This window comes from Larimichthys crocea, chromosome III, assembly GCF_000972845.2.
Source record: "Larimichthys crocea isolate SSNF chromosome III, L_crocea_2.0, whole genome shotgun sequence".
Classification (NCBI taxonomy): Eukaryota; Metazoa; Chordata; class Actinopteri; family Sciaenidae; genus Larimichthys; species Larimichthys crocea.
In genome coordinates this window covers 25,295,825-25,319,067 of record NC_040013.1, presented here as the reverse complement: position 1 = coordinate 25,319,067, position 23,243 = coordinate 25,295,825, and the positions used below count along the sequence as shown (strand labels likewise).

At 42.8% G+C, this 23,243-nt stretch overlaps 1 protein-coding gene across 10 annotated transcripts in view; it reads left to right on the top strand.

Moving 5' to 3' along the window:
* Positions 1-22,674, top strand: part of LOC104930995 (mitogen-activated protein kinase kinase kinase kinase 3) — a 43,584-nt gene extending 20,910 nt beyond the window's left edge. For 2 of the 10 annotated variants that reach the window (XM_027277334.1, XM_027277327.1), the window contains exons 13-35: positions 1,848-1,926; positions 2,017-2,075; positions 4,115-4,177; positions 6,689-6,741; positions 7,036-7,074; positions 8,821-8,895; positions 10,971-11,022; positions 11,120-11,504; positions 13,117-13,223; positions 13,734-13,775; positions 13,865-13,949; positions 14,054-14,133; positions 14,257-14,317; positions 14,450-14,567; positions 15,452-15,510; positions 15,646-15,749; positions 15,832-16,003; positions 16,100-16,168; positions 16,278-16,370; positions 16,503-16,573; positions 17,440-17,495; positions 17,606-17,659; positions 18,348-22,674. In XM_027277334.1, the coding sequence (XP_027133135.1) occupies positions 1,848-1,926; positions 2,017-2,075; positions 4,115-4,177; positions 6,689-6,741; positions 7,036-7,074; positions 8,821-8,895; positions 10,971-11,022; positions 11,120-11,504; positions 13,117-13,223; positions 13,734-13,775; positions 13,865-13,949; positions 14,054-14,133; positions 14,257-14,317; positions 14,450-14,567; positions 15,452-15,510; positions 15,646-15,749; positions 15,832-16,003; positions 16,100-16,168; positions 16,278-16,370; positions 16,503-16,573; positions 17,440-17,495; positions 17,606-17,659; positions 18,348-18,435 (2,064 nt within the window). In that variant the 3' untranslated portion in view covers positions 18,436-22,674. The remainder of the gene's footprint in view (positions 1-1,847; positions 1,927-2,016; positions 2,076-4,114; positions 4,178-6,688; positions 6,742-7,035; positions 7,075-8,820; positions 8,896-10,970; positions 11,023-11,119; positions 11,505-13,116; positions 13,224-13,733; positions 13,776-13,864; positions 13,950-14,053; positions 14,134-14,256; positions 14,318-14,449; positions 14,568-15,451; positions 15,511-15,645; positions 15,750-15,831; positions 16,004-16,099; positions 16,169-16,277; positions 16,371-16,502; positions 16,574-17,439; positions 17,496-17,605; positions 17,660-18,347) is intronic. The other 8 variants (XM_027277333.1, XM_027277328.1, XM_027277330.1 and 5 more) reach the window with 8 other exon arrangements.
* Positions 22,675-23,243: the final 569 nt, after the last annotated feature.

Here is a 23,243-nt window from a genome sequence, read left to right as displayed (position 1 = left end):
TGAAGCTCATTATAAACACATTACATGTAGTTTTCTTTTATAAATCCAAGCGTAAGAACAACAACTTGTGATTCCAGGAGGGGTTACATGCTGGTTTTGTTATCTTTGGACAGAGCCAGGCTGTTTCCGTGCTTTCTTATCCGAGGCTAAGCCAGCCGCCTGGTGGCTGTGGCTTCATACCGTACACAGCGAGCGCTCTCAAATCTTTTCATCTGACTCTTGACAAGAAATCAACAAATGCATTTCCCCAATGTGACGCTCACCGACTGAACTGTGCTCACTTCCATGACAACACTATCGACGTCTCGGCTAAACCACAGCCGACCGGCTCTTTTCATTCGAGTTCTGTGGCAGATAAAGAAACGGCTCGGTTCATGAAGATGGCTTCACGTCATCACACTCCTTAGGATATCAGGTCAAAGTGTATTTCTGACATTGTGGTTTGTCTTTGTCCAGTTAAGTGCCAAACGTCAGTTTAAGGAAGTTTTAGCTTATGGCTTAAGTCTGCCCATCTGTTACTCCAAGCAGCCAAAAACAAACAATAAGGATTGTTTCCCCCGGCTCTGAGAAAGAGATCAGAATCATGTCTCTCCATTTGTCGGCGAGGAAACACAGGATACAGGATGCATTTTAAAAAAAGGTGGAGGGGGACTCAGATATGTCAGTTATGGAAGCCATCTTCATCTACCTCTGCCCTTACAGTTACTAACCCTGAGTTGTGTGCTCTGATGGTGATTTATTATTATTGCACCTGTAAGACGTCGTTTGAAACTGACAAATTTATCAGTGGATCTGTGCGACATGGAATGTGTCTTTTGATTGGTATCGTCTTGGTTTGTCTTTCCCCGGTGCTTTAAAGCATGGTTTGAGGATGCTGTGTTTTTTTAGCTTTCTGTACGACGACGACTTCACATTTTAAGACTGAATATGGAAGAACACTGTTAGCTGCCAAACCATGACAGTAAAAGAAATATTTCAAAACTTTATTTATACATAGCAGTTTAAGGGAACAGAATAAAGTAGTATTTTATATTAGACTGGGACTGTTAATTATACAGCAAAACACCGTGATATTTAATGTTTACAGTCTTTTACTGTCATGGTTTGGCAGTTATATATAATTATTAATATTTAAAATATGGAATAAAACGCCAACCTTAAAAAAATGTGAAATCAACAGTAGTAACATCCTTTTAGCGCAATATTAGAAAAAGCTATACCATATTTCTTAAGGTAAATTCTGCACAGCTGCCGTTTTTTTTTTACCGTCAAAACAACATTTATTTATTTTTTAACATTTTTTTTACAGTGTAGACTTTGAATTCTTTGGAATAGTTGTTTAAATTGTGAATTTTCACAGTTTTGCTGTCTTAAAAACAAAAACATAACGGCTGTGAAATAATAATTACCACCCGTATTTCCAAACCAGCTACTGGCATCACATACAGTAAATGACTCAATATATGTGCAGCCTGTGTTAGAGCATGTGTGACTAGATTAAAATATATTCGATCAAGGTACCGTACGGTACTCTGAGACTATCTTCTATCATATATTACCCAAAGTATAGAGGACGTGTTGCCTTGCAGTGAGTCATGAGGGCCCGTTCCAGGGTAGGTTTGTCTTTTCCGTCCACTTTGTTGCTATGTTTTGGTTGTCTGGTTGCAGAGTGCGGCTGGCTGTTTTGCTGTGTCATCACATCCCACCCACAGGAAATAGCAAAGGGGATGTGTGTGTGGTTTTTTTTTTTAAACCTATTGTAACCTTCTCAAGTACTATGTATATCCTTTGAACAGCTATTTGACTGTGTGTGTGTGTGTGTGTGTGTCTTCCTTTTTTCCTGATAGTCTCCGGTCTCTGTTCCTCATCGTATTCGTTCCACCAGCAGGAGCGCCAGAGAGGGGAAGACGCTGTCAGAGATCAACTGTGAGTTCATGCACACAGAGTCAACATGGACAAATACATTAACAGTAACTCGATGCTCACTGCGTTATCCGATCTCCTGTTTTTTCTCAGTCGGTCAGGTGAAGTTTGATCCTCCGTTGCGAAAGGAGACAGAACCTCATCATGAACCGGTGAGTTATTGGCTGTGCCACATGTTTGTATGAGTGTGTGAGTGAGGGTGTATTCATGTGGCCGTCACTTCACCAGTTACCAGCACGGCTGTTGACAATCTGTGTTGAACCGAACACAAAGCCCATCCACATAGTTCACTCTGGTAGTTCCCACACTGAGGCATTTTAAGAAGGGATCTCCCGATCTGTGAGATCCTTTAGCGGGTAGGGAAGAAATTAGATTGCTGACCAGCTGCATTCAAAGGTCGACAAGAAGGTTACTGCTAATTTATTCTACGATTTTTCATTTTTTCCCCCTCCCCGCAGTAACCTTTTGTTTCTTGAGATTGTGGATACAAGCAGCTCTCCAGAAGGAGCTCACAGTAGAACCACTGCTCCTTTGTTTTGCAAAGCTCCAGTTGAAGTAGCATCTGATTAAAAGATGTCTCCTGGACGCCTTCCTGTGGAGGATTTCGGGAAATGTCCAAATGAGAGCAGACCCTTGGATAAACCCAGAGCATGCTCGAGGGATAATGTGACCCACCTGGCTCGAAAATGCCCTGTAAACGCTAGACGACACGGCTGACACTATAAGCTGCCTTGCTTAGGACTCTGCAGAAAGTGGATGTATTTGCACAAAGCAACAACCCTCTTTCTTCTGTCCTCGACATGGTGCTGACACTGACTGACAGCCGGACAACGTCCCCTTTACACAGTCACATCAAGCTCTGTGAACTGCGCCTCTCTATTTATAAGCACTTATTTTTTCAGGGTGGATAGAAAATCGAAGGACAGATGTTGCATCTTTGCTTTTAGTTGGCGTGAAAGCGGTTGATTTATCCATCCCAGATGTTGGCAGAAAACAATGGTTACTGTCAGTTTCCCAGCCTTGGAAAAAAATTGTATTGTTTGAGACGTCGTCGCTTGATCATTCGAGCCTCTAGAAACTAAAATTTATCACTTTTAGAAGTGCTAAAAGAAGTTTTACAAATGGGATGGTGCAAGGTTCACACACAGCCACCGTGTCCCGTTAAAGTCCTCTGCTTCCACCCACCTTTTCTGTCCTTCCTTTGCACGTCTTCCACAAACTCCCTTTTGTATTCTTCCTCCTTTTTTAAAGACGGCCGAGACAGTCCATCCTAAAATGCCTCCCTCTTCTTCTCCCTCCCACCGTGGACCTTGGATTAAAGTTATGAAACATAGCCACTGGCGTCGTGATATTCATCTACAGCCATCCCTTGTTGTCCTTCGGTTTCTACCCTCTCTCTCCTTGAAAATAATACAATAACACAGAGTCCTCTCTCTCTCTCTCCCTCTCTCTCTCTCTCGCCGTCTTGCTGACCTGTGCGGTTCTTGGCCACGCCAAGATCCACCCAGGATTACGTTTCTATTTGTGGCATTTTTTTTAAAAATCTATAAATCATTCCCACGTTAATATTGTTATATATTAGTGATACCATAACTGTGCTCAAAAGAGACTCTCGAGGGAGAAGTCAGTGGTTGGAGCGGCAGTTTAACCTCTTGTAAACAAAAAAACAAACACACCCATAGCGACAATCTGGAACCTGGATTACGGTAACACGTGGTCTTAATTCAGAAGAAATACAGCCAGGAACGCCACTGGAATAAAACAGAGGCTACTAATTGTCTCTGGTGGAGGCTATACAAAGGTACAGTCTTTTCATTGAGAGCTTCACCTAGCTCCTGTTATATACATTAATGCAATTTATTATTGATCTCTCCTGCTCAGTTTTGCTGATTTTTAAACCCCAGTCTACACAAGTCATCCCTCCTTCCCTCCCCCAAACTCTAAACCCATTCATCCCTTCTTCTCTTCAGATTAATAATCCAGTATCTCCCTCCTCTTCCTCCTCCTCCTCCTCTGTCTTGCTGATCCACGGACTTCAGAGCCCATTTTGGCCTTAATCCATTTTTTATTAATCATCCCCCCTCTCTCTCTTTCTCTCTCGTGCATCCGTGTCTCCATTCCTCCCCGTTCCCTCCATCAGTCCAGGTTAATGTATTAACTGAGGTCTCTCTCGCTCTGTCTTGCTGACCAGTGTGATTCTGAGCCCTATCTGGACTGTGTTGAGGAGCTCTACTATACCGCGAGATCTAATCTGGTAGTACTCTTTCTATCCGTCTCTCTCTCCCTCTCTCTCTCTTTCCGCCTCTCCCTCTGTCACCTACATTGGCCTCTTTTCTTTTCACTCTTTCTCCATTTATTGATTTTATAACTCTGTCTTTACTCTCTATATTTCTCTTTCATTCATGATCTGTTTCCAGAGGGCAAGTCCTTGTCCTCCTTTTGGCTCATTTTGCATTTTTTTTTTTTTCTTCTTCTTTCCACAGTGATGATTGTTTTGGCTGCTCCATGCCCGACATGTATTTCTGTTCATTTTCACAGTTTTGTTCCATCTATTCTGGTCCATCCATCTGTTACTGTTCATTTTCTTCTCCTTTCAGCTTTTGGCTCTTTGCCTCACTAACCGGTGTTGTAGTTGTCATGGTGATAAGAGTCCTTAGTGATGATGTGGTTGTTGTTGTTGTTGTTGTTGTTGTTTCCAGATACACATGCAGCGCACGCACTCACGCAAACATCATAAACTGATCATATCGAGACGTTTGTTGTGTGTCAGACACGCACAGACGAAGGTCGGAGGTCAGATTCAGCTGTAGAGCTGCACCTCTGATCCCAAAACTTACTTTTTATATGGAAATTTATAAAAACACACACACACTGGACCTTTTTCATGTTTGCTGTATTGTACCTGATCTTTGTTGGGATCTATCTCTTTATTATATTTCTCTCTGCAGAATGTCTGTCCTTCCTCTGTACACCTGCTAATATGTCCTCTAACCTCTTGCGTCCTGTAGTTGAGCGGGGCAGTGTGTTTGTGCATCTTATCAGTATGTGTGTGTGTGTGCGTATGTTTCCTCTCTGCATGCATTAAAAAAAAATGTTTTTTGAGACTCGACGCTGCATTCACATCGTGGTCTTAATGCTAACAACAGATAGTGCCAGGGCTGCTTATTTTCAACTTAGTCAGCTCGACCCGCTTTGAAAAGGTGCTGCAGGAATGTAAAACGTAACGAATCCTCTGTGCTCAGTTGTCTTTTTAGATTTAACGTGTTCAGGTTTGTTCTTTCTTTAAATTGTCTAAAGAACCCACACGGTCAGGACCCCCCAAAACACACTGGGCCTTTCAAACAGAGTATTTCTGTACACGTCAAACTGGCGTGGGGTTGTAGTAAGAGAGATACTCTGTATTTAAAATAGGGCTGCCACGATTAGTCGATTAGTCACGATTATGTCGCCGAACAAAATCGTCTACAAGTAGTTTAGTAGTCGATGCATCGTTGTTTTTTTTGTTTGTTTGTTTACTTTTCTCTCGAAACTGCGGCTGCAGTAGTGGAAATCGGCGTCAGGCTGGACTGTACCGTAAATGATACCATAACACAGACCCTCCAGGAATTCGCGATGTTGCGATTTGCAACTTCAATGCAACTTTAGTGAATCCCCGTTAATTCAGGGCGGTGTTGCAATTTTAATCAATCACCGCGATTTTTCCGCAACTTCCGCGCAATTCAACTCGGTGGGTCAGGGCCAGCGCCGGGCGCATTTCCTCCGCGGCGGCTCTGGGTCGGCATGGAAGGACTCGGGGGCGAAGGTGGCTCACGGCTCCGTCCGCGAGCTTTACAACGTCCGCCCACCCTCCCGTCTCCGGGACAGTCTATTTACATATGATCCGATTAGTCGACTAATCGAAAAAATAACCGGTGATTAGTCGACTGTCAAAATAATCGTTTGTGGCAGCCCTAATTTAAACAGTTTGGAGAATGGCATCACACAAAATCGTTATACGTTAAATAGATAAGTTATTTTCAAGGTTACATGTTAAATAAAACCCGTGTTCACAACTCCTCTGTGTAGTATTTTCTAGCTCGGCTTAGTGAGCAACCTTTTTTCTTTTTAAACGTTTTTTTTTTTTTTTTGTGAAACACTTCCACCTCTTTACTTCACACTCACACAGAGGCTATAACATGAAGACCAGTAGATGTTGCTTCATTCTCGGGCCAAAAAGTTTGGAGGTGGGGTCGGGGGGTACTGGTTCATGTTTGATCATCCAAGCAGATGTTGTGCAGGATGGCTTCAGGTTTCTACAGGCGTCAACTTGCTTTTCTAACGTTGGCTTAAATCATTCACTTCCTGATCTTGCACCTAAAATTTAGGTAAAAAATTTGAGGGAATTGCTGTCGTCACTATCGTCTCATTATTAATATATTATTAGGCCACAATGTGAATTCTGCAAGAGTCAAATCTATACACATAGATAGCCATATGGTCACTGTGTACATCTGTCTGTGGTCATGAATTCAACTCAAAATGTATCATAAGGTATTCATATTATTTCTAGCAGGCTGCTTTAACTGTCACCACGACCACTACAGCAGCCCCTGCAGTAAATTGAACAGGCGTTCTGAATGTGTGTATGTGGTTTATTCTGGCACTTGGCCGAGCTCTTCAGCCCTGTTTGTGTCCCTGGATAAATCAAATACACACACCACCTTTAAATAATGAGCCAGTTATGAGTATTATGTCACAGTTGTAACGTCATTTGTTTGTCTTGTAGGACTTGCAGTTGGAGTACGGGCACGATTCGCCAAGTCTACTGGGAGGAAACAAGTGAGTCTCTCTTTGTGTCGTTCCTTATTGTGCGTTCATCGCTTTATCTGTCTCCGATGTTTGGATTTCCTCCCGTTCTTTCATCTCCAGTCGCAGTCAGACTAACAGAATGTGAGCGAGGTGTAGCTTTGATGATTTATTCATAGTCGCAGCTTGACGATGCTCCGTAAGCTGTGTGTTTGTGTGAGCTTTGTAAGCACAATGTCCTCCATAGTCTGACAAGGACTTAAACTATTTAGCCTCAGAGATTAAATTCCGAAATTAAACTTTTCTCTTCTCGTGTCCAACAAATAGGAGTCTTCTCAAATCTGTGGAGGAGGAGCTACATCAGAGGTAAGTCAGACCCCGACATCCTAAACTTCACCTGGGACCTGCCCAGGATTTGCTGGTGCTCTAACCACGCCCACCCATGAGCCAATCATTATTAACGGCAGGACTAATGTCGGCCAATCACGTGCAACTAACGCTGTCGCAATGACTTCACGCTGTCGTAATGACTTCAGGCTGTCGCGGCTCTCTGCATTTTGGATTCTTGTGGGTTTTATTTTCCCTCTGCGGCTTTGCTTCACGCTTTGATGTAATCAGGAGAAAAGGCTGTGCTTCGTTGGGCCTTCCTGCAGAGCATGGCACACACACACGCACTCAACACTCTCACGTGTACGTTCACACACACACACACACATTGCACGCATATACAGTTTTTTGTTTTTCTGTTTAGCTTCAGTGGGCGTCTTTAGCAGTAAATCTGAGGAGACATTCTTTTCACTTGCCCCCAGAAATTCAACAACTCTTGTGCTTTGCTACTTTCCATGAGACGGTCTGATGCGATTAATGTGTTGAATGAATCCTTTGGTCTGCAGAGTCACAGAAATAAAGTGAGTTTTCACGTCTAAAGACAGAGAGCGTGCAGAGATGTCCTCCAAACATTCCCTTTTAGACACCAGAGGCTAAATTTTAATATAGTTTCACTCCCAGCTTTGATCCCTTTCTGGTAGGTGGTAGCAGAGTAGATAAAAGTGATGTTTACATCTGTTTTTGCAGAAAATGTGTCAGTGTCAGTCAGTGTTTAGCAGACCTGGGTTAAAACACAGTTAAGACAGTACAGCAGTCACCTAAAGAGTCGACGAAAGTGTCCTTTTCTGTGATAGACAAGTGAAACTATTGTGGTCAGAGGCTTTTACACCTAACTTAACTGTCTGGCTGTGTGACAGCAGATTTTTACATCCTCTGTAGTATAATATATAATGCATGAACCTGAAGCTTCCACTTGGATGACATTGATGTACAGTATATTCACTTTAAATGGAGCTTTTCATACATTTAAGAGTTTTGAAAAATGCTTTGTCATTACTGTAAATTCTCAAAAGTCTTTTTTTTTTTTTTTTTAAATAGCTGGGCTGTCACAAATAAATAAAAGTGCAGGATCCCTGTTGCTTGTAGACTTTTATTGTGAAACGTCTACAGGAAGTGTTAACAAGGATCCATAAAAAGTCGAAGCCACTGCAGTTAGGTAGCAAAATAATACATCTTCAGGACACCTCAACGTGGAGGAAGTACTGAGTTTTTGAAAAAATCCGGATGTATTTTAATATAAATATGATGAATATTTGAGAATTCATAAGCTTTAAGTTGTTAGAAGAGGTCAAGTCTGCTGTTGACGGGTGTGTAGATCTGTAAGGACTGCGGAGGTTTAAACAGCGCCGTCAGCTAATCGAGCGGCACGTTGTGGAATAACCGGACGTCCGCGGGTTTCTTAAATTTTCGTTGGCGAGCGGGGATTCTTGTTTTGTTTGGATCTGTTCAGTCCTTTCAGATCTGCCCAGGTTTCAAAGGGTTAGAGGTAGTTTGTGGACCGAGCTTCACTCAGATCTCCCTCCCCTTCTCCTTCTTCCTCCATCCTCTTCCACCTCTTCCTCCTCCTCCTCCTCCTCCTTCCATTGTCACCTTCGCTCGTGCCCCTTTCTCCCTTAACCTCCCCTTCTTATGCTCTCTCCACCTCCACCCCATCCCCCTTTATATCTCTATCCTCTTCCTCCCCTTTTCCCCCCACCCTCCTCTTATCTTCACCTCCTCTCCCAGGGGCCATGTGGCACACTTAGGGGATGATGAGGATGAGGATGATGATGGTGCAGATGATGATGAAACTCACACTCAGTAAGTTCTCTCCCAGTCTTAGAGCTGGAAGCCTCCCCCCTCCTCGTCCCTCTCCTCTCTCTGCTCCCCTCAAACTCACTCCTTTAATCATTCCAAAGGGGAAAGGATGAGGAGTAAGACGAGGAGGAAGGCTTCCTGTCTTTGCCACAGTTTCATCCACGCATCTCTATGCAGCACACCCTGCCATCATGCCACATTTGCCACCTTTGTTTGTGTGTGTTTTCTATGCCGTTACTACTGTGTGAAGTTTAATAGCTACTAACAGTAACCCTAACCCTAAAAAAACTCACCTGGAGGTTGTTAACATATCTGTCTTTTTGATTTATTCTTCATTTTTTGCTCCGTGAATATAAAGGGACAGAGAATAACTCTTTAAAGAGCGAGCTACGTATCAAATTCATCGGATTCTGAGACGTTTTTTTATGCTCGAACTGTGAGGTCCACGTGTAGTTTCAGCTTAGATAACTGATCGTCATGACCTTGACATCTTATTTGCCGTTGTCTTGTTTTGTTCTCCACTTTGCATCGCCATCTGTGTGCCCCCTCGCTGTGTGTGTGTCTGTGTGTGTGTGTGGGCACGCCTTCACGCTGCCTTCTGTCTTCTCCTGCCTCTATAAAACTGTTTATTTGGCGTCCAGCCTCATCATTGTGTGAAAGCCAAATGTCTGCGGCGGACCAGAGTGTTCCTTTCTAGACGTATATTTTCCACTGCAGTCAGAAAGCCCTTCGTACTCGTGACGGCAAAAATAGAAAGAAGCTGAATTGGCTCCTGTAGTCGTGTAAACATTGATAAACTCGTAGATTTTTATGGCTAAAATCACTCGTGAGGTCAGATTTAATAATAATTCACCCGTTGTTGGTGCAGACTCACACAATTTGTGCTCAAGTGGACCTCCATTAAAGGTTTCAAGGTCCAGTCTGTAAGATTTAGGCTCTGTTTACTTCTTATATTACTTCATATAAAATGCACACCTACAGTATAACCGTAAAGAAATATGACCTAGTACTCTTTGAACACTGAATCTTACACACTGATCCTTTAAGTTGGCAAAGAGGCATGAGAATGAAAGAATGCTACTGAGCACGTTAGTGAAAACAAACCTTTTGTGTATTGATCCAGCTCCAGAAAAATGTTCACAGACAACTTTATTTTCCATTCTCCATTTCTTAAGTTGTGGGTGTAAGATAGATAGATAGATAGATAGATAGATAGATAGATAGATAGATAGATAGATAGATAGATAGATAGATAGATAGATAGATGGTTTCTGTTCCCCCTTTTTAATAATCTCAGACGTGCACAGATCAGTTTTTACTGTAAAGTTTACGTATATATTTATATATATATATATATATCTGTTGACCGCCATTCAACTGAACCACTGCGCCTCTGTCTGTTTTCATTCGTGTGCTCTCATATCTCAGTGATTAACAAGTGGCTCCAAAGAAAATCTGCAAAAGGGATAAAGTCTCTGCGAACGCAGTGCTGAATTATTCATTTTACTAAAGGCGCTTATCGTCCTCGCAATGTGTGATTTCTTACTCCAAATGAGAAAAGGAAATAAAACTCAAACAGTAAAATGTTCTGTTTTGGAGATAGCGTGAATAAACAGAACTTGAGTTGTTGAATTTGAATTATCGCTGGCGATCTTGTCAGCGCTGCTGTTCTCAGAGACTTTACACATGCTTGATCTGATCTAGTGTGGCAGTCTCTCTTTGTACGTAGTGATTAACCTTTTTAAAGTAGTAGTATCTGCCGTCTGTCTCGCTGTCAAATAGCTTTGGTTGTACTTGTCATTTAAGGGTTCTTTTAAGATACTACACGTACTCTCGCCCTGATGTACAGAAAACATTTCTATATCTTGTTTATTGAAATCTTTAAAACTAGATTATATCATCAGACAGTGTGATTGTGCTCCCTAGAAACAGTATGGATAATAAAACGTACTTTAAAATGACAAGTTAAACCAAAGCCTTGGTGCTGAAATGTTGACAGATGTGTTTGTTATATTCTTCTTGTGTATTTTCACGAACTGTTAGTCTGTTTATGAGTGTTGTGTCTTCTCATTCTTCAGTAAATCAAGCACTATCATGAGGCCAAAGGTCCCACCTCCGCTTCCTCCCAAGGTATGAATAATGCATCAATCATCTGAAGGTTCATTGAAAAGTTGGTGGTTTGTAACAGAACATGAGAAATGAGCTGACTCTTTGTCCCTTTCTTCAGCCCAAGTCCATCTGCTCGTCCCAACAGCCGCAGCATCAACAACTAAAGCACGACGACAGCCAATCACACAGCGAGGACGACGGCGGAGGGGGAGGCACCATCAAACGCTGTCCAGCCCCACAGGCGCCGAGCCCCGCCAAGGCCGCCTCCAACGTCCCCCCGCGGCCCCCGCCCCCGAAGCTGCCGCCCCACCGCCGCAGTAGCCTAGGTAACGAGAGCCCCAAGCGCACGGACGTCGAAAACTCTGCCCCAGAGGATGATGGGAGCTTTAGGCATTTCTGGGAGTGGCTCCACACGCCTCACACAGAGGAGGAGCTGGAGGAGGCGTGGGAGGTGCTGAAGGAGGTGAAAGAGGAGCAGGAAAAAGAGGAGGAGAAGGAAGCGAGTAAGAGCAGCCATTTGGTAGATTGGTAGTGTCCGCAGACCCTGTCGCCCCCTCCGATTGATTGTGTGGTCTCAGTCCTCGTAGTCTGATTTCTTTGTTCCATGAGTCCATTAATAATAGTCCTTTTTAAATCTTTTGTTTGTAGCTCCTTCGTCCATCAGCTTCTGCTCAGTATGTTTGTCATCTCTTTTTTTTTTTTTGTCTGATTGGTTGTTTAGTGCCAAACAATCAAAAACTGCTACCACTTCCCCTCGCTTCCTAGGAGGAAGAAGGAAGAGGAGAAAACATTGTCCTGGCTGATCAGAACTTATGATGACGTGCACAAGTCAGGAATTAAATCTGTTTTTGCTCAGTTCGAAGCTAGTATACGCCGGCGTTTTATAAAGTTTATGCCACAGCTGCCCTAAACCGACAGCGTTGGTCATTTTTTATGTTTCTGTAATGGTTAATACAGCAGTATGTAGGAGTTCTTTAACCAAAATGATAATATTTATTGTTATATATGAATTCGAAAACGTACTGTTTTACAAAGAAACTGAAATATTAGTAAAGCTCGTCATTATTTCTTGATTAAGCCCAGTGAGCTGCCTCAAATTCTCGGTATAAAAAGGTGGATTCAGTTTGAAATTCCTCGTTCCTGTTCGACGTGGGTAAAATGTGGAGAGCCGCATTGAAGCACTTCATGATGCTGGATGGTCTAATACATTTGTTAAGCACTGTATATCCACGTCATTCAACAAAAGGACAGCGATGTTTTAGGTCATTTGTTGTTTCTGATGATAACAGACGAGTGAATAAAGATAGAAGCTGAACAGGAACAGAAACAAACTCATAATACACTTAACATAAAAAATATCCAGTGTGATTGGAGTATATTGGATATTCCCTGTATTTCCACTGCTTCTCTCACACTGAATGATAATTTAGTTTATATTTTTAGTATTTCCGCTTGTTAGTTCTGGTTCATCTGTTAAGATCGACTGAGAGAAGGTCGGCTGTCGGTCGACAGATCTTTTATTCGTGAAGTCGTAACCAAACGTCTAAAATGTGGCGTTGGAAATGTTACCTGTGGTGAGTTGAATCACAGAGATCTGGAAACAAAATTGGGAAAATAATTTGGATAGGATCAGATAGAAATATGTGTGTGTGTGTGTGTCTGTGTCTGTGTCTGTGTCTGTGTGTGTGTGTGTTTTAGTCGAGCAATAGCAAAGAAATGTCAGTCAAGGTCAGTTATTTCACAGGTTACTTGTGCTTAGGTCATAACGATCGAGCTCTCTCTGGCAGGTTGTGTCTGTCGCATTAACACCTCCCCGTGCTCGTGACTATATTTGATCCTCTGTATTCTTCCTGCTAGCCTGCTCCCTCCTTCCCTCCCTCTCTGCTCCCGGTAGTTTGTTTGTTACCGTGTTCAGTCCTGCGGATTAGATTGTATTCATTGAAACCGACCAGAAGTGTCAGTGTGCTGAGTCTGTTTCTGCGTCATCACTCACTCCCCCCCCCCCCCCCCCCCCTTCAAACACACAGCTGCAAACTGCATTCATTCATTCACACACACACACTCTTTAATTTCTCTGTCACTCACTGAGCTGTGCTTCTGTTGTTGTTGTTGTAGGTAATGGGCTGAACTCTCCACACAGTGGAGACAGGGACAGTCCAGCAGAGCGGCAGTCCACTATGCCCCCTAGTGTCCCCATACGGAAAGACAAGAAGGATGTTCCGGTAAGCAGAGTTCTCGGGACTTCCAGAAGTTCCAGTGCGGATGTTTTTGCATCCAGTGAACCCATCATTAAAATGGTTATGAACAGACACAGTGCTGTTGTGCAGCACTGTGTCGAATGCTGTGTTGTATTGGCGGGAAGCCAGTGAAGGATCACATCTCTTTCTTTGCACAAGCTACTCCTGGACGGTGCAAAGAAAGGGTGGGGTTTACGTGCCTCTGACAACAACCAGCGACTAGTTACACCCCCGTACTGCAAAACATCCACCCACTGCAGCTGTTTTAACTCTCAAAAGTTGTGAAATTTGTATTTGAAAACACTAAAATGGAAGTAGATTTTAGCATTTAAATGAATTGTTGGTGCTGTAAAACTAGGGCATGTATCTTCAGCTTTATTATTCCCTGCTCGTCGATACTTGACAAGTACTAATACTTGTCAAGTATTAGTACTGGATTATGAACTGATCATATGTGTGTGTGCGTGTGTGTGTGTTTATCTCCGTCTGTCCTAGAAGCCAATCAGTAACGGCCTTCCCCCGACACCCAAAGTCCATGTGAGTAACAGAGAATCACGTTCAAACATCGTAATCTGTTGAACGCTCAGCTCATCATTCGCTTTGTTTTTGTCTCCTCTCGTTCGTAGATGGGTGCGTGCTTCTCCAAGGTGTTCAACGGCTGTCCTCTGAAGATCCACTGTGCCACTTCATGGATCAATCCCGACACCAGAGGTAACCAGACACAGCGTGGAACAACCAGTCGAACCATCCTGACTCTTGCTTTGCTCTAAGATGTGATAAAATGTTGATTATGTTTTTTTGTGTGTGCGTTTCAGACCAGTATTTGATATTCGGAGCTGAAGAGGGGATCTACACATTAAATCTTAACGAGCTGCACGAGACCTCGATGGAACAGGTGAGAGTGGAGATAATGCAACGTGTTTCTCACCTTCTTTACATTTTAGTTTTACTGAAATATGCGAGAAAACGCTAGAAACTAAAAGTCTTCAATGTCTCTCTACTTTGTATCTGTCCGCAGCTCTTTCCTCGGCGGTGTACCTGGCTATACGTCATGAACAACTGTCTTCTCTCCATATCTGGTGAGCGATAACACGTCCGTGTGATGGGATAGTTTGGAAGTTGACCACATTATTCTTTTAACAAGATTGTTGTATCTTAAGTCGGCGTCATCCATTCATTCATTCTTCTCTTCTGTTTGTTTCCACACACAGGAAAAGCGTCTCAGCTGTACTCCCATAGTCTGAGCGGTCTGTTCGAACAGGCCAGACAGTTACAGAAGTTACCAGTAGCCATTCCCACACACAAGCTGCCTGATAAGATGATTCCCAGGTAACTCTCCCAACAGTGTTGGAGTACTCGGGATCCGTCTTGGTCTCGTCTCGGAACAGTCGATTCTGAGACAAGACCAAGACGGATCTCGAGTACTACAACACTGCTTAACATTTTTACTCTGTCTTGTCTCTGTCTCGGACAAAGAGGACTCTGGATTTCATTTTAAGACCACAACTATATATTGGACATCATCTAATAATGTCTAATTTGCCCCACCATAATAACCATAATTTCATATTTCATATTTTTACACTTATAGAAGTAAGAGTAAAACAAATGACGGTGGAAGCGACTGAGAGGTCGGGCTGTAGTTTCAGAGCAAACATCTGTGAGGAGGTCGAGGTTGAACCACAAGACCACGAGTTGACAGCCGCAAAGTTCCTTCAGCAAATCAAACTCAGTATTTGATGAAGCATAAATTATAATGCATAAATAATGCTGCAGAATAATTAGTAGACTTCAACAGCAACTTTTAATATTAATTAGTCTAAATTTGAAAATGAATAGAAGGGAATCAGGTGCTGTGTCATAAATAGGGTTTAACTTTAAAACATTTCTCTGAGGGGAGCGTCCAAAAGAAAACAAACAATCCTGAAATACGTTGACCGAGAAGGCTGCGAGACGTCGGCGAATACTGGCCACATGTTCGCTACCTGAGCAGGTTTTATACTGTCTGGTCTCGGTCCTGACCCCTCATAGTCTTGGTCTCGTCTCGGCCTCGATCCACTTCAGTTTAAATGGTCTTGACTACAGCGCTTCACTTTGGTCACCTGAAATGCATCTTTAGTCATAAAAATGTTAATGAACAACTTAAATAATCTGTGTAACATGTAACTTAACACGTAACACTGACTTCTTGTTCTTGTTTTTTCTGTTAACAGGAAGTTTGCTGTGTCCAATAAAATTCCAGATACTAAAGGTTGCCAAAAGTGCTGCGTAGGTGAGTTTAAGTGAAGGAAGATTTAGTTTCTTTGCTGACTAGAAGTTTATTTTAATAAACTATAATAAACACATGCAGAATATTACGGTACGGTAATATTTGAGAGTTTGTTAACTGCTTTTTGTTTCTGCGCAGTTCGAAACCCGTACACAGGCCATAAGTACCTGTGTGGAGCCTTTCAGTCCAGTGTCATGCTGTTGGAGTGGGTGGAGTCCATGCAGAAGTTCATGCTCATCAAGGTCAGTTTTCACTCTTCGTTTGTGTTTCCTGAACACACACACAGACTTCTCTTTCTTACCTACTGTCTCATCTACTCGACAGAACATCGACTTCCCGTTACCCTGCCCGTTGGAGGTCTTTGAGATGTTGGTGGTCCCGGAGCAGACCTACCCTCTGATCTGCGTGGCGGTCAGTAAAGGCACCGAACTCAACCAGGTGGTCCGGTTTGGCACCGTCAACCCAAACTCGACCTGCTCCTGGTTCACAGAAGCAGGTGAGGGCAGTGAGAGCGGCTCTGTTACGTCACACTGACACTGACACTTTGATTTGGTCAAACTAAACACTCCTGTCCTCATCGTCCTCTCTGCAGACACACCGCAGACATGCGTGATCCATGTCACTCAGCTAGAGAGAGACACTATCCTCGTCTGCCTCGATAGTGAGTGATATAAATGCATTTTGACTGTGCGTTCACGCAGATTTGTGCAGTGGATTTAGTAAAACTGATGCCCACCCCTCTCTCTCTCTCTCCCTCTCTGTCCCTACAGGGTGTATAAAGATAGTAAACCTCCAGGGAAGGTTGAAATCCAGCAGGAAGTTGTCAGCCGAGCTCACCTTCAACTTCCAGATCGAATCCACAGGTACAAAGGAAAAAAAAAACAGCCACGCTTGTTCATTTAAAGTCACAAAAATAAAACCTGTGACGTGAATATGGAGACAGGATTGCCATCTTATTTGATCCTTGTTATTGTTTATCGCTTTGTCTTTCGCAGTTTGTCTCCAAGACAGTGTGCTGGCCTTCTGGAGGCACGGCATGCAGGGACGGAGTTTCAAGACCAATGAGGTGAGATGGACACGTGTGCCTGTTTTTTAAGAAGAAAATTCACAGCAGAGGTCGTGCAATGAGGTTCAGTTCCACCAGACTTCATGACACAAGTTGTTTAGTTGCAGACTATAATAGGATTTTGAAGCTTGTTGCTGCTGCTGAATTCCTAAGTGGATTAATGGGGCGCTGGATTTGATTAATAGGGTTGGATAATGCACATTTTCTTCGACCAACTAGGAGACAACATCGAACTTGTCATTGCCCCCCCCCAGATAATCTGGCCTTTGTTGTTTTTCGAGTCTTGCAGCTCGACGCAACCTCTCAAAATCCGAAACCAGACGAAGCAGCTTCACACTGTGGACATGTGAACACAGCAGCCTCCTTGTTATATAAACAATCAATATTTCCTGAAGGAGAGGTCAACTCGTCTTGCAGCATTCCTCGTTGAAATGAATGTGGAGCAGAATCCGTCTGCAGAGCTGGAAGAAGCGTTAGAGCTGGTGACACCCAGGAGGAGATGAAGCTAAATTTATCACGATACACATCCCGAATATAGAAGTTCATTAACAAACGAACTGTATGAATGTAGCGATGATGCCTTTGCAGCTGGTTTCACACAGATTTGTTGGTGTCATAACTGTCCAGGGAAGCTCACATGAACTCGGCTGCACGTCATTGTGATCAGCGTGACGTGATGCGAACGTTTGGCTGATATTCCGATATTTCCTCGCTTATTTTTTAAAGACTGAGATCAGACTTAATTTGAGCACTAACCCGACAATCGGAGCGTCTCTACCTAACTGTGCCGTGATACTTGAAATCAGGACAGTTGTACTGCTGTCGCCTGGCGAGCTCTGACCTTCTCTTCCTCATATATTCATCAGATCACCCAGGAGATCTCTGACAGCACACGCATCTTCAGACTACTGGGATCAGACAGGTGAGAACACACACACACACCTACACACACCACCTCCTCCTCACTTCATGCACATTGCACACATGCTTAGCCTAGCTGTTAACACCCTCTCTGATGTCTCATCACCGAAGACGTGCCGACTGTAGAGATCCAGAGGCCGAGGACCGAGGCCTTGCTCTGCGCAGGTACACTCACTGCCTCGCTGGCCCCGCTGCCAGCTGACAAAAACACACTGCTGCTTTCTGTCGGGGACACTCGAGGTCTGCTTGACGCCAGATGTGATTTGTATGAGAGGAAAAAAGAGAGAGAGTGTGTCTAAGGAAATTCAAATTTGATCATGAATCATGACACCGAAATGACCTTTGTCTGTTCTGCGGCTGCACGCAAACACTATTTTTTACATTTTAGAAGCTTTTAAGTCAAATAGTTTGGAAGCTTTTGTACAGACTGGGTCATTTTGGTGTCTCGTCGCTGAAAAGTTATCATGTGTGAATGTGTGTGAGCCTTTGGGTCCTTTTTAAAACAGTATTAACAGCTTTCTACCAGTTCTCCTCCCTCAGGGTAAACGGAGTGTAAAGGGCTTAGTGTCAGAGCAAATCATCTCCCTCTGCTGCTTCTTCTCGAATAACAGGGTTTTTACAGGCTTGGACCGTATCCTGTGTGGGTTGCTGGCTGTGTGCACATATTGCTACAATAAATTCTGGGTCTCTACTGTGTCCTTCTCACTTTATGTTCCTCAGTCAGAAAATCACATGCTGAATCAGGCTGGGCTGTTCTTTCTCGGATTTTAAAGGCGAAATGAAGATTTAACGTTTCCCTTGAATTGTTGTGCTCGTGTTTTTAACTGTGTGTGTGTGTGTTGTTGTCTTGCAGGGTGGTGGTGCTGGAGAGCAGGCCTACGGACAACCCTACAGCCCACAGCAACCTCTACATCCTGGCAGGCCACGAAAACAGCTACTGAGACACATGCACACCAACACACACATGCACATAAACACACTTCTCTTAAACAGCCCTACCACTAATGCAAACAAGGGAGTGAGCAAACCCCGGGAGACACACTCACGTAGCCCAACCCCACCGCTATATACCACCCACCCACCCAACTTCCCACCGGCTGAGTAACTGGGAGATGAGCCGTTCGTGGGCGCAGATGTGGATGTCCCAGTTGCAGGCATTTAAAAAAAAAAAATGCACCGCAGTGTTAGATGTGTATTAGTTAGGCGTGTCGCAGTAGGGCAGCGGGGGGTCGCTGTGGGGACGTTTCTGAGCAGAGCGAGCTTAAACATCGTCGGTTCGAGACCAGTTTGGCTTCCGATCGCTTCTCTGCACCTTTTTACAACTTCAACCCAGAATGCCGCCTCCCTCCCTCCCACCTTCTCCCCCCCCCCGTCTGCATACCGCACACTGGGAACAGCATCCAGCACAGAAGTCTGACTTCAACACTACTTCTACTACTAGTTCTACACATACTACTACTACTGCTACTGCTACTCGCGCTAAAGCTTCACAGAAGAGCCATCTTGCACAGAAAACCTTCCTCTCCTTCATCGTCCTTTCCTCCCTTTTTTTTTTTTTTTTTTTAACTACACCTTTATTTATTGTGGCATGATGTAACTTTAACCACCAGGATGGCTTTCCTGTTTTTATTTGTTTTTGTTTTTTTGTTTTTTTTTTAAGAAAAAAGGATAAAAAAAAAGAGAAAACAGACTAAAACCGCTTTGCCACCTCTGCTAGCATTGAATCTCGATACCCGTCACGACACCACACAAGTGCTTAATTGACCTCTATTTAATTGTTGTAAATATAAATGTAGTATTTTTTTGACAGAGGCAAACACTAAAAAACAAAAAACAGACTGGTCATGTAGATAGGCGTGTGTGTATAATTGCTGTGGAGACAAACAGACGAGACAGAGAAAGGCGCGGAGGGTTGATCATGTGACCCGCGGCCTCCTCAGGCGGGACAGCTTTAGTAATCGATTACTCTAATTAACAATCTGAAAGCTCAGGATTGGTCTGAGCGGACACAGGAAGCAGCACTGATTGGTCATTTTTTTTTATTTTAAATTTTTATTTTGCATGCATCACCATCCAAAACTTCCTGCTCGTTTGCACCATAGCAACAGTTGTCAGGGCGACGGGCAGGCTCTGTTCATTTAAGTTTGTTTCTCCTGTTTTTTTAAAAATGATTTTTTTTTAATGCTGTTTTTTTAATCAGAACGCTTTGTTTTGTTTTTCTTTAATGCTGATTTTTTAAATTTTTTTTTTTTATTGAACCACTGGTGTTAAAATTTGCACAGAGAAAAAGGTATTTGACAAACAAATGTGATGTCATTATAATATATGACCTTGTGTGTATGCACAGTGTATGTGTGTGTGTGCGTGTGTGTGTGTGTGTGTGTAGACATAGATTATGCACATACAAGTGCATCGTGTACAGCTCTGGTTCTTTAACAGGTGACGGTTTGTGCTCGTGGTGACTTGAAAACAGGGCGCCAACAGATGTTAGAGTCACACAGAAGGAAAAATTAATTTCTATTTATGCCGCAGACCTGGAACAAACTGGTCATCTTCCATCAGTTCTAGCGTTAAATTTCACTTCTGTGGAATTGCACACGGGCAATCTGTATTTCACTACGAATAATCTAATTGAAAGGCCCACACATGCAGTCCTCCAAAGAGGATAAAACAAACATCACGAATCATTTTAAAACACAGCTTGAACACGAAGTTATCAAGCTCACACTTGATCAGATAAAACTTATTTTCCGGACAGTAAAAAGCCGAGCTTCTGTTCTACTAGCCTCCAAAACAGTGAGTATTTTGACCTCATGCTGGAGACGTGGAACACAACAATTGTTTTGTTCGCATTAAACATCTCTGGAGTCTTGAAAGGTTGACCAATCCGGACAAAATAACGCGCTTAGTCTTTGTTAAATGCTCGAGTTTTGTTGGAGTATATCCAGATTACAGACAGAAAACTTCAGCATATGTTGAGCAATGAATGCTGGTAAAACAGAAGCTGGCAAATAAAAAATTTATGTGCAAGTCCATTCAAGTTTCAGTCATCGATGTGACATCTGTACTAGAGATCGCACTACATGCATGTAGATGTGCACCGTGTGGCGTGTAGGAGAGGCTACATGTGGCAGTACACTACCAGTCTTTACAAGCTGTGACGTTAGAGGTTGCTTCAGAGAACACTAGTTTAGCTGAACCTTAACAGAGACACTATCGCTAAAGCAGAGAGCTTACAGAGCTGAAAGTTCATGTTCTCTATGTGGAAATGTGGCTTTCAACCGAACAAACCATCTACGAGATGAACAAAGACTGCTGAAGAGTTGAGTTACTCCATCAGATCAAACAAAAATCATGTTTCTGCTGCCATCTAGTGGTTTATTTCCAAAGTGACCCAACTCTTTAAGGTTTAAAGATTTAATACGTCGTCGGTCTGTAACGACAAACTCCAACAACAATTCGAATATTTTAAAATGTGCAAACTTATTCATGGATGAACATTTCAGCTCTGCACGTCGCTGAAGGTGAAGGTGGCAGAAGGGACATGTCGCCGTCTTCTGTTCCTCCGTGAGCTCTCGTCGCCTCTTTGTACGGTGGAAGTTGATGAGTCATAATCTCAACACGGCGGCATGTCCTTCCTCTCCGCAAACATTCAGCGACAGGAATCACACCGACCCCCCTTTACACACTATCTCACTCTGTTTTCAATGATCCAGCTCCTGATGTTTTACTGTTGTGGTAAAGCAGCTAAAACAAGAATCTTCTTTAGTTTTAAGGCTTGAATCCACAGTGAGGGTATAAATTATGTCTACTTTTTATCGCCTGTGCACACTTTAATCGTATAAAATGCCCACGGTGTTGCTTTGCACCTGGAGAAATAGATATGAATTAGACAAGACACTAAGACACTAGACTTAATTGCCATCCTTCATCAAACAGCCGGCGTTGAGCCGCTGTCGCACCTGGAAGGTCACAGTTTTTATATTTGAACCTGTTCTCTTCTCGACAATTAAAAGCAAACATTAGAAGGCGTTGTTTCGTCTTGCCTTGGAAGTGACTCACCATGATGAGCTGTTTAGCCACGGTCATACATGTGCTTCTAGCCAACACCCATGAATACAGACGTGTCATAGTTTCAGGTTTTATTCCCACAGAGTCGGAAAAAGAGTTCACCGAATCACGTTTATGCTCATTTTATTCGACATGATTGCTTTCTTGCCACTTAATCGGTTAGAATCACACTTAAAATCACTTTACATTAGGTGGATGTCAAAGAACATATTTTACATCTTTAATGTAATGCCAAACTTAGATAGTCTACCTCGTGGTTTGTCCAAGATAATGTCTGATTTGAAAGGTGACCATCGACAAGGTTATGTCCTCTGAGTCTTGTTAAAACGTCTTTGTCCTCGAGTCTATGTATGTAAATGAACAAAAGTTTGAGAGAAATCGACTCAAGTTACTAAAAATTATCACCTGAAGACAGCAAATCTTCGTTTCCCTGACATACTCCATTTCTTTCCATTTGTTTTGAATTATTTAATCTCGTCCTGTATCATAGCTGCACATCAAAAACTGTGGATTAATTTAAAAGCAGTCATTAAATCTTTTTTTTTTTGTCTGGTTCGTTGAGTTTTAAGTTCGCAGGATAACAAAGTAAGTTTCTGTGGGATTGAATGACGCTTCGATGGAGATTTCTGCTGTCATAGATTCACGCTTAATCTGTAATCCCTTAAAGCAGGTGCCGACATGGCCGTCTGCTGTGGGGTTTTGCTGAATTATTTAAAAAATCCTGTTTTGTGTTTTTCTATAACGTCAACTACTCCTGGGTCAAAATAAATCAAATCAAAATAATTCATAGGGATTGATTTAAGGTGACGCGAGCACCAGTTACGTGGACAGTCACCAAGAAGAAAACTAAACTGGCATTAAGATCATCTCCACTTCTTCTATCTGCTCTGATGAGTTATCGTTTGATCCCAAGTCTCCTCTGTTCTGTCGCTATTACATCACCTTTTTGTCTTTTGTTTTCATGATGCAATGCACACGTTATGAAATGTATATAGTGTAAAATAAAAATGGGTTTGTTTTACATACTGTATAATTGCCTATATTTTGGTTCAGAAGTGTAACAGATTTATGAGATGACAGGTTAACACATTAAAAAGAAGGAACTCAAACGGCTGGTGTCTTGGTGGTTATTTCGGATTGAAGTTCAGCAGCCTGCAAATCCAAATCTCTAATCCTGACTAAAGTAGTCTCCGGTTCTGCACCACTACTGGAATATCTTCATACAGACGTGTCGTGCACCCGTGCGCTCAGGGCAATCCAAACTTTTCTCGTCTGTCGTTTCCCCGTTGGTTGAACGTCCTACCAGTTCCTACCAGATCAGGGGCGTCCCTCTCTACCTTCACAAACCTCCTGAAGACCTCCAGCTCCTCTCCTAACCATTTGCTAAATTTAACCCACTTCTCGAACTCTTACTTTATCCTATGTTCTTGTCGCACTGTACCTTGATTGTTTCCCTATTTTGCCAGTAAGTGTCTACATGTAATATTAGTATCATTAACAGCTGCCAATAAGTCATTTCTTCAGTAACACTTTCTGTACGCTCTTGTCACAGGTCAGTGAACCAACCATGCGCTCAATTATACCACTGATGTGAGTATTAAATATCCACTGACGCAATTATTTTCCTTTATTTTACTCAAGCTAACTTCTTGCACAAATGTGTCTGAGTGGCAGAGTT